The sequence below is a fragment of the Cornus florida genome, unplaced genomic scaffold, assembly GCF_030987335.1.
Source record: "Cornus florida cultivar Cherokee Brave unplaced genomic scaffold, ASM3098733v1 CherokeeBrave_3.0.0_Hap2_Chr05, whole genome shotgun sequence".
Classification (NCBI taxonomy): domain Eukaryota; kingdom Viridiplantae; phylum Streptophyta; class Magnoliopsida; order Cornales; family Cornaceae; genus Cornus; species Cornus florida.
Window position 1 is genome coordinate 80,913,883 of NW_026775575.1, and position 16,038 is coordinate 80,929,920.

The 16,038-nt window shown below is 36.9% G+C and overlaps 1 protein-coding gene across 1 annotated transcript; it reads left to right on the plus strand.

The window, feature by feature from the left end:
- The first annotated feature begins 869 nt into the window (after positions 1-869).
- On the plus strand, positions 870-14,025 carry LOC132307110 (oxysterol-binding protein-related protein 3C). Its single transcript, XM_059804779.1, has 10 exons — positions 870-1,275; positions 3,101-3,194; positions 4,909-5,025; positions 5,122-5,194; positions 5,281-5,399; positions 5,697-5,818; positions 6,353-6,529; positions 7,019-7,163; positions 8,584-8,762; positions 13,400-14,025. The coding sequence occupies exons 1-10, from the start codon at positions 1,178-1,180 to the stop codon at positions 13,644-13,646; spliced, it is 1,371 nt and encodes a 456-aa protein (XP_059660762.1). The 5' UTR covers positions 870-1,177; the 3' UTR covers positions 13,647-14,025.
- Positions 14,026-16,038: the final 2,013 nt, after the last annotated feature.

Consider the following 16,038-nt stretch of genomic DNA (forward strand, 5'->3'; position numbering starts at 1 on the left):
GGCCAATGAGATGTTTGTGGGGTTTACTTTTGGACATAGATAAAGCTTCAAGCAATGATTTTTGCCACAAGACCTTTCCGAAAATAAATAAATAAAAATAATTAATTAATTATTTTTGCTACAAAACCATCTAAACGCTCAAAACTTTTTTTTTTTTTTTTTTTTTGAAATAAGAATATTAAAGATTAGTAGAATAGTAGTTAATGGTTAAAAAAAAGGGGAGTGTGTGTAAGGTTTGAATACGAATTTTTAAATATGGAATGCAACCACTCGAATAACGTAACATTACAAATATTTTATGATGTAAACTTTAGAATATGAACTGAGGAAAAAAAAAAAAGATTGATGTGAATTATATACTGCTAAAGAGAGGTGGTCTCTTTGATGATCTTGTAGTTTTTATTGTCATTAATGGTAAATTTGGAGAAAAAAATTAAAAAAATAAAAAAAAAAAGGCCCATCCACACTTCATTCGCGTGTATATAATTTGTCATTGATATTCTCATTTTAAATTTTTTCTTTTCATTTTAGATTTGATTCTTTATTTATTTAATTTGACTTTTAATTTTATTCTTGATGTTGTGATGAAATGATATCACTCAATAATTATTGACACATATTAATTTGACTTATCAAAATAGAAAAAATTATTATAGGGTCCAGAGGGATGTCAAACAAGTAATTATGTGTCACCATTTGATTAGTCGGGGACCAATGATCCCATGACAATTTAATAATTTTTCCTAAAATAGATGTATTTATGTGTCCACCAATTATGATTATTATTTATTTGTTTATTTGTTGTAAAAAATAAAATAAAAGGATGATATTACAAACATGCCCTTGCTTTCTCTTTTAAAAGTAGAAAATATTGAACCGAAAGAAGATGATCGGAATTACCATCAACTTGATAGACTTGAAAACAAAGCAGAAGCGCCAACGAATTCCACCTCTAGTCCTCGCTGTTACACAAAATCCCAAAAATTGTCGTTCGATTCAATCATCATCTACCATTTTCTCTCTCTAGGGTTTATAATAATACATAAGTTGACGTATAGATCGGCCAATTGAGTTCTAAGTTCTCTCTCGGAGTGGAGGCAGATTCGTCTAATTTCTGCAAATTTGTCGAATCGGTTTGATCTCTGAGATAATTGATTCCAATTAGGGTTCAAAAGAGATGGGTAGTCCTAAGAAAAACGAAAGCAAGGGTTTCTTTTCGGCGATGACTTCGGGAATTTCAATGTTCGGGAACGCCATGCAGAGATCTGTCAACGGGTATGTGTCTTTTTGTGTATATCTGCATGTATTTGTATACACATGCATTAATTATCATGATTCGTTCACTTTTACGTTTCATTTTATATTTATCTTTAGCAGTCAAGACACTGAAGTATTTAATTTATGTTGATAAAAGTAACTTTGAGAAGATGGTGCTAAATTTGACTTTTTTTTTAAGACCAGTTTGTTAATTAGGGTTTGAACGGTTATTCACTTTTAATTATAATACTAAAGCTTAGCAATTTGTGTGTATTAGTTTAAAGATAAAGATTAAAGACTGTCTCGATCTGAGTTGTACGAAGTTGATTGATCAATTGGATTACAATTGAAGCTAAAAAAACAAGAGCTTTCCCTAGTTCTGAAGATTTTGTGGTGCTAAAATGTTTTGGTGTGTTAAAAATAATTTGTTTGCCATATCTGGCCAAGCTGTTTTCTTCTGCTGAGCATTTGGTCCTAGGGTTCACCATGCCAGAGTTGCCTTAATGACAAACACTTGCAATCTGCTGTTAGATAAATGACAAAACACTTGTAGTCAACGTTTCTATCATTTCCCTAGATGTTCAAAGTATAGTTCAATTTAGATATCTTTATTGTATGTATTATGAATACTACTTGCACCTTCACTGGCCTGTCTAAGCTATCTTGTACAATAAGAACATTCATTATCTTTCTTGATTTTCATTTTTGTGATATCTTTAAATTTGTACCTCTATTTTATATGTACTTCTGGCTAGACAACTCTACTTAGTAGGTTTATTTTTAAAGAATAAAAAAATTGAAAAAGGCCTTGCAGATCTGTACTTGTTGTCTTGATTTATGCTAGTTTTCTGAGATGGTCAATGCCAAGTAGCTTGATGCATCTTTCTACACTAGTTTGGACCTTCTATTCTCTGTATCAGTTTCTGACTCGTACATGGTTTAGAATGATGTATATTTATTCATTGATCACTCGAGTTTGATCTGCATAGAGAATAAAGTAGGTGTCATTGCTTGTTGACTGGTGATGATCAAGGTTCACAGCAGGCCCTTCATCCGCTACCGGTTTTCCCATGAGGAATTTGGTTCATTGAAGGTTGGCCTCAATCTGACACCCGATTGTACAATAGTAGGAGAAAATGCATGAGCTCAATGGTCGACTGCTTGTCTTCTCTTCTCATTCTTATTCCTCCCTCTGTGTCTTTGTCTAATTCCAGTGTTAATGAATCTCCCGCTGAGCGCCCGCCTCAAATTATTGGGCCTGAAGTTTTCTGCTTTTGGTATTAGTTCCGGATTGTTCTAAAAATAATAAAAGGAAGACCTCCAAGAAAGCATCTTATTTAGACATACACTCGTATATATGTTGGCTCCAATAGAAAGAGATTTAGGGACCATAGATAATTGCTCTGTATCTTTCTAATTGCAGGGTTTGTTCCAATTTTTGTCGTATGTAAATATCTAATGTGCACCAGTACTATCCAATTTACTTTACCAATGGTCAAATCTCCGAACTCCTGGTTAGATTCATATAATAGATCAATAATTTAGGGATCATATGCTTTTTTTCTTCTTCTTTCTTTCTTTTTTTTTTCCTTTTTCTGACGAGCTGATGGATGGAAGTTTTAATCTCAATTTTGTAATATTTGATTAGTATATACTCATTGCTGTTTGTTGTTGGCTGAATTATTTTTGATTTAAGGCAATCTATTTGGATTGGAAAGTTATGATGATTTAAGGTCTTCATTATGTTCTTTATTAGACATTGTTAAGAAACTAATGGCATTTCAATGGTCTGATGTGTTATGAATGCCTTTTTTACTGTTTGTTTGCTCCCCCTCTCCTCCAGATTTCTAGGCTACGAAGGGGTGGAAGTTATAAATCCAGAGGGAGGCAAAGAAGACGCAGAGGAGGAAGCTCAAAGAGGAAGATGGAAGCAGGAGGTGGGTTTGTATGAAATTGTTTGTAAGCCAAGAAACTTATATATATATCTACCTATATATATATAATAAAGTGAGAACAGAAGAAGTTATGTACCACATGCTGAAGTAAGCCAGTGCTTTTGTTGAATAAGGAGCTGATTTCACCACCCCCCCCCCCCCCCCCCCCCCCCCCCACCCCCAATAGATTTGCTTGTTGCTTCAATACATCAGATTTCTCTCAGACAAATTATCCCCTGCATGTCCTTACAAATTAATTTTAGCCGCCAGTAGTTGGGAAAGGGCTTTGTTTAGTTGAGTTGAGTCCTAACATAATTATTTGTTGTATTGTGAATGACTAGCTAATAGTTCGATACAGAGTCAGTGTTTAGTGGAATAATTTAGGACTTGCTGACTTGTTCTGAAGCATATCCAAAAGGTGAGTACAAGTATGTGGATATGATGTATAACATATGATAATTTTGTTCTTAAAAATGTACTTAATATATAATTTAAATGTAATGGAAATTCAATGGGATGAGGTTAAACAAAGGAATTCCATGTGTCTTTAAAAGTGGGAAATCCTTCTTTACAATGAAATTTAAGCTGTAATTCTTCTTCTATAATCACATGTAGAGGATTAGAGTTATAAAGTTGGGTATATGTGTCACACACATATCCTGTACCGTTTAGAGGGTATTAGGTTTTGGTTGCGTGGATGGAAATGAAGAAGACGAAAAGGTTTGGTCTTTCCGATTGTTGAGAGATTGAGAATGGTTTGTATTTAGTCCGAAATCAAAGTTGTAGTTGTTTAGGGACACTGATTAACTCTGCATTTTCTGTAATTCAAGTTCATTTTAGTTTCAAATGTGTAAAATTTCCTAAAAAATCCTAAATGAATAAGATCGAGGAATTGGAAACACCATAAATTGAGAGATCAGAGGGAAGCAAATGAGATCTAATTCAATTCAGAGCGTACCTGATGGGGAGGATATTTTTTTATTCGTGATCCAACAATAGAGTGTAGATATGTCATATGTGATAGAGTGAGATTGTAATGATTTCCGAACTTGGCAGCGAGTCGATCAATCTAGCATCGACATCGACTGAAGCATTACAGGTTCATCAAAGAAGAAGGTAGGAGATAAAGCAGGGGTCATCATCAAGGCTAGGGGCTTTTACGACATTAGAGACAAAAAGATACTTTTATGGTTAAAACTCAATAAAAGTAACAAGGACAAAATAGTAATACCATGTGCTCTGTTAACGGTAACTAACTTCCTTACTGACAAGGGAGGTAAGTGTAATTTTTTAAAACCTAGGGGAGTTCTGTGTAATTTTCCCTATGTAGAGGGGAGGTAAGTGTAATTTACCCTTGATAATATTAGTTGTATAATTATTGAACCAAATTGCTGACTTTCACCCACCTAGGTGGGATCAGCATTTAGTAATGGCCTATTTTGAAAGTACACAGGATGCAGTCATGTTTGTGATGAGAGCAGAAAACAACAAGCTGATCACAATCTAATTTTTTGGGGCTTCACTATTTTAGATTGCTATTGGAAGTCATACACATCAAATTGTTGCTTTCTCAATTGAGTTTTTCTCTTGCCAGTTGCTGCGCAGTTCACAATAGTTACCCTTCCACCATAATTACCCTTCTTTATCACCTGTTATATTTCTCTTTGAAAAGCGTTCTGTACTTATGATTCATACTGAGTTTATTGATTTTTTGAAGGATCGAGACAGTTACTTTAAGATGATGCAGAAGTATATAGGCTCGGATGTGACGTCAATGGTGACACTTCCAGTCCTTATATTTGAGCCAATGACAATGCTTCAAAAAATGGCAGAGGTTTATGTCTTCTATTTGTGTATTGTTAATGCTCATTTTATTATATGCATTGTTTATAAGCTTGTTATAATGCAAATTGTGCAAACTTTGTGACAGTTAATGGAGTACTCCCACCTCTTAGATCAGGCAGATGAATGTGAGGATCCCTACATGCGGTTGGTTTATGCTTGTGAGTATAGTCTGCGTTGAATTTTGCGCATGTGAAATATGCGAATACCATCTAATTTGATCCGAACTTTTGGTATCATATTGCAGCATCGTGGGCAATATCTGTCTACTATGCCTACCAACGCACCTGGAAGCCCTTCAACCCTATTCTTGGTGAGACTTATGAAATGGTGAATCATGGTGGGATTACATTCATTTCTGAGCAGGTAAGTATGGGTCTTCACTTTCTCCTCTATGGTCTGCTTTATCTCTTCCCCTTGCTGATGAATAAATTTTACATTAGACAAAAAGAGAAAGAAGCGCAGCCTGTGATGTGAGGTGACACAAGCAAGAATACACTAAACTTAGGATCTAAGATTATCTAAAGAATGAAAGAGGAGGCCCCACCCATAAATCTTCTGAAAGTCTTCAAAGATAAATATTTGAATATTCCTTTATAAATTAATGTTTTTGCATGATTCTTGTTCACTAAAGTGAAAGCCTCACATTATTATTCATTACAGGTGAGTCATCATCCTCCAACGAGTGCTGGGCATGCTGAAAATGAGCACTTCACTTATGATGTTACATCAAAATTGAAAACCAAATTTTTAGGAAATTCAGTGGATGTCTACCCTGTTGGAAGGTTAGTTTTGTATCTTTGTTTCTTGTTAATTATTACCATCATCTCTTATATGTCTATGGAGTTTACTGGGGTTTGCATGGTTCAAATTCTTGGTTTCACTGCATTCAATCTTTATGTCTGTTGGTTCTGTTCTCTTCTGTTCTTAGCTCCTTGTAACTCATATAAAGGAGCATTTTGGTAAACGATTCCCATAAAAAAATTGAAAACAAAAAAGAAAAGAAAAAAGAAGAAGGATCATTTTGATGCTTGTGGTTTAGCATTGTTGGGAAGTTCTACATTAGAGTCCACTCTAACCATGCCTTCTGAAAGGGAGAGAGACAAGTTTTTATTTGTGGATTTATTTGTCATATTATTTTTGCAAACTATTGTGCTATTTCCAGAATGGTACTTCCTCGTCTGATTTTCAAGCTTCTGTCAATATTTTATATTATGATTTATTTAGTTCATCTATCATCAGGTTTTGTATCATGTTTATTTGTCCCAATAAATCTTGTGAAAGACATTTATTTTTGTGTAGCTTCTTACCCTATGCAGAACACGTGTAACTCTTAAGAGAGAGGGTGTAGTCCTGGATTTGGTGCCACCTCCCACCAAGGTTAACAATTTGATATTTGGACGAACTTGGGTGGATTCACCAGGGGAGATGGTCATGACAAATTTGACTACTGGGGACAAAGTTGTGCTATACTTCCAACCATGCGGTTGGTTTGGGTACGTTGATATTTCTATTTCAATACTGTTCTCTTTGCTTTCTCAAATGTGAGTTCTCTGGTTGTTTTCTTGTTTGATCGCTGGTAACTTTACATGTGGAATTTTGCTTAGGGTATTAATGGATGATTTTCAGTCAAATGTTTGGCTTTGATATATTTGAAATTTACTGTGGATATTTCCTGTCCATGTTTTCTATTGTCATGTTTAGTTTTTACTGTTTTCCTCGTGATTTTGTACAAGTTAGACTTAGGTATGCTGTGTTTGTCGCGAGTTCAGTGTTCCTGTAGTTAATGAACTTATTCCAGCACTGATAAAAATCACTCTCTCTGTTTCTTCCTTCATTCGGATCCCCCCCCCCCCCCCCCTCTCTCTCTCTCTCTCTCTCTCTCATACATCACACACACCCCTGCGGTATACTGCAGGTATTTATACATATGTGCAGTCCACTAGCCACTGTACTAGTGTTTAATTAGGTTTGGTTGATTGCAGAGCTGGTCGATATGAAGTGGATGGTTACGTTTATAATGCTGCTGAGGAACCTAAAATATTGATGACTGGCAAATGGAATGGGTCAATGAGTTATCAACCATGTGACATGGAAGGGGAACCCTTTCCAGGAACAGAACTGAAAGAGGTTATTTCATTACTTTCTATTTTATGTTCTCTGCTTGTGATAATACACTTGTTATGGTTTAGTTGCTGTTCATCACTGTATTACATAACACTGCTTCCATTCCTTTCTGGTTTTTGATTTATGTCCTGCACCGGGGCTGGGATTATTTACTGTTCATCATGTTAGTGTATAAATCTAACTTGGCAATGCACACATTCAGTGTCCTGTTAAATGCCTTTTAATACCGTGGGTTCTGTTGACATGGAACATAGGGTTAAATTGTGATTAGCTGAGTGTAAGATGCATGTTATCCAAGAATACTAATGTCAAAGTCCCTCTAGGTTCCCCCTCCCTCTCTCTCTCTCTTCAGGTGCGCATGCATACACACGTTGCATTTATTGATTTTGTGATGGTATATTTTATAATGTGCATAGAAGTCTTGCTGAAATGAACTTGTAGAAAGCTCGACAATTTGTTGGTTTCATATGAGATATTACCTGTGAATTATGTAAAGTAGTTAATGTGTGGATTTATATTTGCTATAGATTTCTTAGGGACCATTGCTTGGTGCACTGGTAAAAATGCTTGGGCTATCAAGCATTAAAATGCGAGTTTGAACCTGATAATAGCTATTTTGTGCAAATAATGTGAAAGTTTCTCTCTCCCTGAGACAGCCCTCTCGATTAATGGGGACCACACTAGGTAATAAACATTTATTTAATGAATGGATACCTTGTATGAGTAATTGAGAGGGCTGTATCAGGGAGAGAGAACTAATAAACATTTAGTTAATGATTTATATTTGCTATAGATTTCTTAGGGGCCATTGATTGGTGCACTGGTAAAAATGCTTGGGTTACCAAGCATTAAAATGCGAGTTCGAACCTGATAATAGCTATTTTGTGCAAATAATGTGAAAGATTCTCTCTCCCTGAGACAGCCCTCTCGATTAATGGGGACCATACCAGGTAATAAACATTTAGTTAATGAATGGATACCTTGGTCTAAGCCAATTGAATGATGTTACATACTGAATAATTAAATTCTGGAATGGCATGATTATTTTGTTTACTTTTTCATAAAGGATGTTACCTCTACTTTTGAGTCATGTGAAGTAGTTAATGTTCGTGTATTTAAATGCTTCATAAGTTGCAATGTGGAGGAAAACAAACACTTCAGATGATGACTGATTTAAGAATCCTTTGTATTACCTAAGTAGCTGTTCTTTCGGGCTATGCTGCACTTTGAGCTGATATACAAATAAGTAGCTGTTCAGATAACGACTGATTGCATGCATTAATGTCATAAGTTGCAATGTAGAGAAAACACTTCAGATAATGACTGATTGATGCATCCTTTGTGTTACCCAAATAGCTGTTGTTTCAGGCTTTGCTGCTCTTTGAGCTGATATACAAACAAGTTGTTCATGAACTTTCTGCAGGTTTGGCGAGTTGCTGCTACTCCAGAAAAGGACAAATTCCAGTACACACATTTTGCACATAAGATAAACAGCTTTGACACTGCTCCTAGGAAGTTGTTAGCGTCAGATTCTCGTTTGCGCCCTGATAGATATGCGCTTGAGAAAGGTGATCTATCTATGGCTGGAGCTCAGAAGAGCAGGTTTCTCTCTATTTCTAATTCTCTCTTTCGCACATGAGTCCACAAATTTTATATCATGAATTGCTGGCCAGTGCCTAGGCTTAAAATTAAGTTGAGGGATAAGATGTAGTCTCTTTTGTGCCCAATGATTGCTCTGTTAATAGTGTATTGCTTCATATATGGCACCTGCATCCTATGGTACAATCATCATCTAGTATGCTTCTTTGAAATTCACAAGTTATGGTTGATGCTGTTTGGATAGTCCAGTTTAAGGGCTGACTGAGTCTTTGAATGACAATGTTTATTAGTCATGTACCATTATGATAAGTTCATGACAGTTCACTGGTTATCATTGCTTTCAGAAATAGCTGATCACACATTCTTAGAGTATTACCAGCTGATCTTGTATCCCAGTGTTGGTTTGAACTTGCTTTCTACTATTAAATAAGCTTGGCCATTAGCATTTCTGGTTTACACCGTTGCATATCTGGCTTCTCCTTAAGATAATATAGTTGCTTAACTCTTGGGAATAAGCTTGAGGAAGGCCCTCAAGTTGTGCAGTGGTCACTATTTCTTGGTCAAGGCAGGCATACTCCTTGGCCTTTTCAGATGTTTGTGGGTGAATGGATGGATACCATTGGCATTCCTACAAGTTCTAGAATATGGTGGTTCAAATGTGCATAGCTTGATTGAAGGAAGCTATTCCTTAATTAAACAAGATGTTTGGAGTTCAAGACTTAATTTCTGTTGTTTTTGTTGGCTAACCTGTCTCTTGGGAAGATTATTATTATTTTTGGTTGGATTTAACTAGGTTTTTAAGCTTTTTTAGGTCATCGTCTTTGCCCAAAAAAAGAAAAAGGAGAGAGAGAGAAAGGAGATGTACTGCAAGGTACTATTCATCACTTTTGGCTTTGAGGATGGAACTGACATAAAACGAGATTCAGATCTAGGTCATTGTGTTGAGTTGCAGGAATGGGCATCATGAATGTATCATGTATATTACAGCATCTTTGGATGCGTGTCAATGTACAAATTGACAATTCAAGTGGAGATGGGCTTTGCTCGGTCTCAGCTAGCTCTAAGACTCTTGGGAATTAAGTTGCTGGCCGCTACCATTTAGAAAAATTTTGGTGGGGTGTTTTGAATTGCTTCTCGAGATGTTTGCAGCCATAGTCGGTCAAAACTTGAGAATAAATATGGGACCCGAAGTCTATATTGCGATTTGAAGTAGTGGAGCACTTGAGCACCAAATGAGATGAGTTGATGCGAATGCAATTTTGACAAGTTGGATGCCGCACTAAGGTGATCAGGCTGTTAGTTGAGGAGATATATATATATATATATATATTCCACTGGCTTCAAACAAGAAAGCTGGTGGTCATAATGGTATGGTAGAGGCTTGGTGCGGGGGCCTTTTCAAAAGCCGCAGGTCGGATGCTTTAGGTTTTGTGAGAGTATTGACTAATGTCAAAATAGTAGCCTCGTGCATGCAATAGAAGGGTGCTTTGAGTATTGACTAGTTACACATCCGTAATATCTCAATTAGAACAAATTGGATGTAGTACCTAAATTTAAGGGTGCTTTGGGTGTTAATAGAAGAAAGTTGAGTTGAAAGTACTCAATGAAGAGGTAATGTAAGGAGAGAAACTCATGGGACAAGTGGTTGTGAGTTATGGATGAACTCACAATTGCCAGTGGAGATATATTGGCCAAATACTTGGTTTTCTTAAATGCATAATTTTAATACTCCCTCTGTCCCAAAAAGAATGTCCGTTTTGGGGAGTAGAAATTCTTAAGGGGACATGTGGGCCATGTATTGTCCCACTAGGAATTTACTAACTTGCCCTTTAAATTTTGAATATTCAAATTTGAAATTTTAAACTCCAAGGACATATATGGAAAGATGTAAAATATATTGTTTGAAAAAAGAAAGTGGACATTTATTTTGGGACAGCCCAAAAAGGAAAGATGGACAATTTTTTTGGGAAAGAGGGAGTAGTACTCTATGAGAATGATTTGTAGGTCATGCAAACAGTGATTAAGAGGGCTGTGCTACATTGTTTGTGGTTATGGTGTGTACTTAAGATAGCTATTGATCTTAGTCCAAAAATGAGATGATTCAACTTTTGGATAGCTATTGATCTTAGTGCGATAATGCAACTTGCAGAAACCAAGGGTGATTATGCAGATACTTTGAGCCATGTCCTTCAGCAAGACTTAACATTTTAAGGAAATGTATCTGGTGGTGGATGAAGAGCTTGGAAATGTTGATATTCAGAGGTAAATTGTTATCTCAAAGGCTTATGACATTTGGAATATCATGAAGTGAAGCTTATGACATAAAGGAGTCTCCATGAAGTGTGTTGGCTTTGCAGTAAAGTTTGATTTCCATGCTATCTTGGAATTGATTTCTTGGGGTATATACATACATACATATATATATATATATATATATATATATATATATATATATCAGTCGTTTATGTTTTACATATAATGTTGATGTTATACAAACAAACACGCACATAGATATATATATCTCATAGATTTATGTTTATTGAGATACAGTTGGTTGACAGTCTCTTATGGAGTTTATGGATCCTTATAGAGTTACAGCTGTAGGTCAAGTAGCAAATCATTGGCATTGATTTGAAGGCGGTGTTCGCAGATGATTCTAGAATCTGCAAAAAAGATTTAACGGAGAAATCTAAATAGCTTGTCAGACTAACCATTATTGCAGTATCTCGTGTGGTTATCTATTAGTGAATTGGAAAAACAAGTAGAGCAGATTTGTTTAAAACCGGACCACAGACCTATGCATGGCCTTTTGATAAATTAGTTGGACAAGTTTATTCAAGTTTGTGCACATGGTCTAGGTGGTCGGTGGGGATGAAGTAAAAGGGCAGTTGTATAATTATTGATTTATGTTGTATTGGGTGGTCCAAATAATATTTGCCAATGCTTAAAAGTTTCTAGAGATAGCTGGTTTTTATTCAAAATGACTGTGTCGCGTCAATTGAAGCTAAGTTGAATTTTCTATGACCTGCATTTTTTCCTGGTGGGTAATTTTCTAAGACCTCTATTACTAGGTAAAAGTGGTTGATATTTTTGAGTGTCAAAGGATTACAGGCTTAAAAATAACTTAAGTTGGAGCCTGGTTGGTGATATTCACCATCAATGGTGTCCGTTCTGCAAGCTGTTGTGTCAGGAATTGGAGGCCTTTGATGGGGGTTTGGTTTCCCACAGGGGCAAAGAGAGTCATGGGTCCTCGTGGCTTTGTACGTTTCTCTTAGCACAAGATTGAGACATACTTCCGATTATTTGGGATACCATGGTATAGTTGGTACATTATTGGGATGGGGATATGTTGGGATGCCTGTGACCCAATGTGCATGATTTTCTGGTGTGCTTTGTGCTAGGTTATTGGCTTGTTGGGCATGGAGGCTATATGGAATTTTGGTTGCTGCAAATTGTACAGCCACTTGTATCATTGGGTGCACTGCGCTCAAGAAACACCCATGCAATGACTTTACAAGCATCTAGGCAGTAGACGGAATGCGTTTGGGTGATCCATGTTGTTTTTGGTGTCAGTTCAGTCAAAAACCATTATTTTAATGGGCGTATGTGGCAACCTTAATAACTATGGGAATGAATTTGTTACTCAAGTGCTGAGACTGATTCGGCTACATATATATCCTGTAATTTGTTGGGTGTTTGGGGCTTGTTATCAAGTGGGTTTTAATGGGGTTAACTTATCAAGCACTTGCACATTTTGGTTCTAAGACGATAGTAGGGATTGATTTATTCAACTAACCTGTGCGGCACTTACGAATGAATGTTCTAGAACCCAAATGATCGTATGGCTGGTGCTCCCCTCAACTATGAGCAAATTGGATCAGACACCCGGGTGCTACTGCTAAAAAAGAAAGCTGAAGTATGATTGTGAACATCCTAGATGCAAACATCTTGGGAATCTCGATTTGTGCACAAGTGTAAACAGTTGAACGCATGTACATGCAGAAGTTGTTACTCGATGGACTGTAATTGGTAGGTTCCCTTGCCTCTCCAAGGGAATTCTTTTAAGTTTCAGTGCGGTAGAGGGGTGAGTAGCTTCTATTGTGTCTGGTTTTGGAGGTGATTTTTGTTTGTTTATATGACATTGATTTGAGTAGACATGAGATGGCTGAATGAGACGTGAAAGCTTGGTCTATATCGTACAAGAAGCCTCCTGAAGTGGTAAATGGCATCACCTTTTCTTTTGGATCCTAAAAATAGTTCAAACTGGTTTGAATCTTGTTCTTCAAATCGCACTGGTATCAAATTTTGGATATTTTCTCATGACATCATATGAAGCATTGATTTTGTTTCCTTTTTTACTAAATAATTATTCTGACGAGATGGTAAAGTATTGATTTGCATAGCTTGTTTCACTGATCTAGGATGGAGAATGGAGGTCCATAACTGATATTGTGGGTTTTACTTTGTATTAGTAATGGAATTAAAGAATGAGAATTTATCACCGGAGAATTATGTACTTTTTACTAAATAGTTATTCTGTGAGAATTGATAGCATTGATTTGCATAGCTTGTTTCACTAATCTAGGATAGCGAAATTTTACACTCTTTTTTTTATTATTATTTTTTCTTTTCCTTTTCAGTCTGGAGGAGAGACAGAGAGCTGAAAAGCGAAATCGAGAGGCAGAGGGACACCAGTTCACACCAAGATGGTTTGATCCAACTGATGAAGTTACACCTACACCTTGGGGGGACTTGGAAGTCTACCAGTACAATGGCAAATACACGGAACATCGGGCTGCAGTAGATAGCTCAGAGAGCAATGATGAGAATGACGTCAGATCAACAGAGTTTAACCCATGGCAGTATGGTAATTTGTCTGCCGAATGAGGTATACTCGTTCGTGTGGTTTGGATTCTTCAATCGCTTAATAGAACTTTCTGCATTGCGTGGAAGCTCTCTGTTGTTTGTTGCCATGTGTACATTGTCTTCGGTTTCATAATCTTATTATCTCAGTTCAATCCGGCACACGCTGGTGGGATTTCTTAGTGCTCTGTACTTTTTTTTCGGTCAAAAAATCACTACTCACAAGCTATTCTGATAATCCTATGTTGTACCTTCTCAAGATTGGTTTGCTTGTCCATTCAGTTTGTGTAGAGCACATGCGAAAATACAGAATAATCTAGTAGATAAACTTTTCAGCCTTCTGTAATTTACACTGTTCTATATGTATGATGTATTGTTTACTCAAATTAGTCCTTTTCCTTCATATGGCAAACTGTAAGCTTTTGTTTTATGACTTTTCTTGTTCATTTGTGTGCGCGCTGATGGTAATAGATCATATAACTTGGGCTGCAAACAAGCTGAGCTTTTGATTGGTTGAGCTCGAGCTCAGTTGTGGATTTTGGGTCTAGCCCCTACAAGAGGATCGAGCTCGGCTTGAACGTTCCTTGTTAAGTTTATGCTTGGCTCATTTAATCAATTTTGATTCCGTTTTTAGCTCGACTTCAAGATTGTTGAGGAGGGGGAAAAAATTCAAAAACCCGAGCAATTGTTCACGTGTTCACAAGCAAAGTATCGAGCTTGTTCCAAACACGAGCCGAGCCATGGATTGTTTAGGTTGGGATCTTTTATCAAATGAGCTTATAAATTAGCTCCGGTTTGTTTGGTGAGTTCGAGCAAAGAATCGAGCTAAATGTCACGGGCCTAGAGATTTGGCGCAGCGGCACGGCCCGTGCGGCACCAAGGCGTTGCTTCAGCTCGCGCAAGCGCCCTGGTCAGCCACCACGACCTGCCCTCCCAAGGATACATGCTGACTGGTTTCGGCCTGCCATGGCCTCGTCAGGGGAACGGCTCCAGCTCCCGACCAGTTTGTGCAGGGATGGCCAACTCCCTTCTTCATAGTCAAGTCCAAGACTAGCGACAAGCACCTCGAACTGAACCGAGTCGACCTGCCTGAACTCTGAAGAGGTACCATCCTGTGCTCCTGCACGCCCCTTCCCTGGAACCATTCCCAGTCAAACTCTGCTCTTTGCCAACCAGCATGCGTGTCTTCCATCCTCCAAGCGTCTTAGGAATCACTTCGTGACATAAAGCTGAACCTTGCCCAGCCTGTTTGTACACAACTTGGCTCATAGGCAGCCTTACAACGGTGGTAGGTACATCTAGGGATCATTTGCCAAATAGTTTTTGGTCATTCTAATCCTTTACCATTATAACTTAAAACTATTAATAAAATCAGCTGAGAAAATAAGAAAAATTAAAGAAGAAGGAAAATAACTAGATATGCAATGAAAATTAAATAAAAATATGTCGGAGATAACATGAATGCGGCCCTTCTGAACTGACCTGACCCGAATCGTTTTAACAGTTCGGCCCAGGCCAAAGTCCACCAGGCCCATGCCCAAGCAGGATTAATTTTTAGCAGCTAGTCAAAAAAAATACGAGACAATGTAGTCAGAGAACAAGGTTGACAAACATTTCTTGTCTGGTGAGAAGACACATTATTAGATTCTTGTATGAACCTAAATTTAAAACGCAAATTATGGTACTAATATGTGTCACTCAAAAGATATCATCAAACTATCGTCTAGATGAATCAACCAAGCACGTCCATCTCAATAAAAACATGGTTTTTCTTAACGATTTAAATGCCCCAAATACTATGGTTGGTTTAATTGAGGATATCAGAATCATTTATCAAACGGATCTCAAGAGAAAGTATCATGGATGTCAATGGATCGTAGTAGAAAATAAGTTGCATTAATATATCATCAATATGAGATAATGCATCACATTTTCATGCTACGCATTGTTGCTGAAAAGAGAGAGGGGCTCTATTACTTGTGCCCATAAACGGGAAAAGATGCTTAAGCTTATGTCTCTAATGTCCGATTTTGTCTACCTCACAGAGCGGGATAGAGTATTTTGTCTATACAGATGCTTCTTCGCAAGGTCTTGGATGTGTTTTGATGCAGGAGGAACGACCAATTTCCTATGAATCTCGTAAGCTTAAGCCCCATGAGCTTAAACACTAGATATGGTGGTTGTAGTCTCTCTCTCTCTCTCTGAGTTGAAAGAATCTTTGGTCATGTCAATTTTTTTTTAAAATTTTTACTAGTATTATTATTATTAATTTTTGAGTTCTTGATATATCTGACAAAACAGAGTTCTTCAAGATCTTTCATGATTTTAGTGAGTGTTAATCAAAACCTAAAGATGGTTTACATTTTAAAAAAAATAAATAATTGCAGTTTGGTTTTCCAGTCATTAATAGTATCTT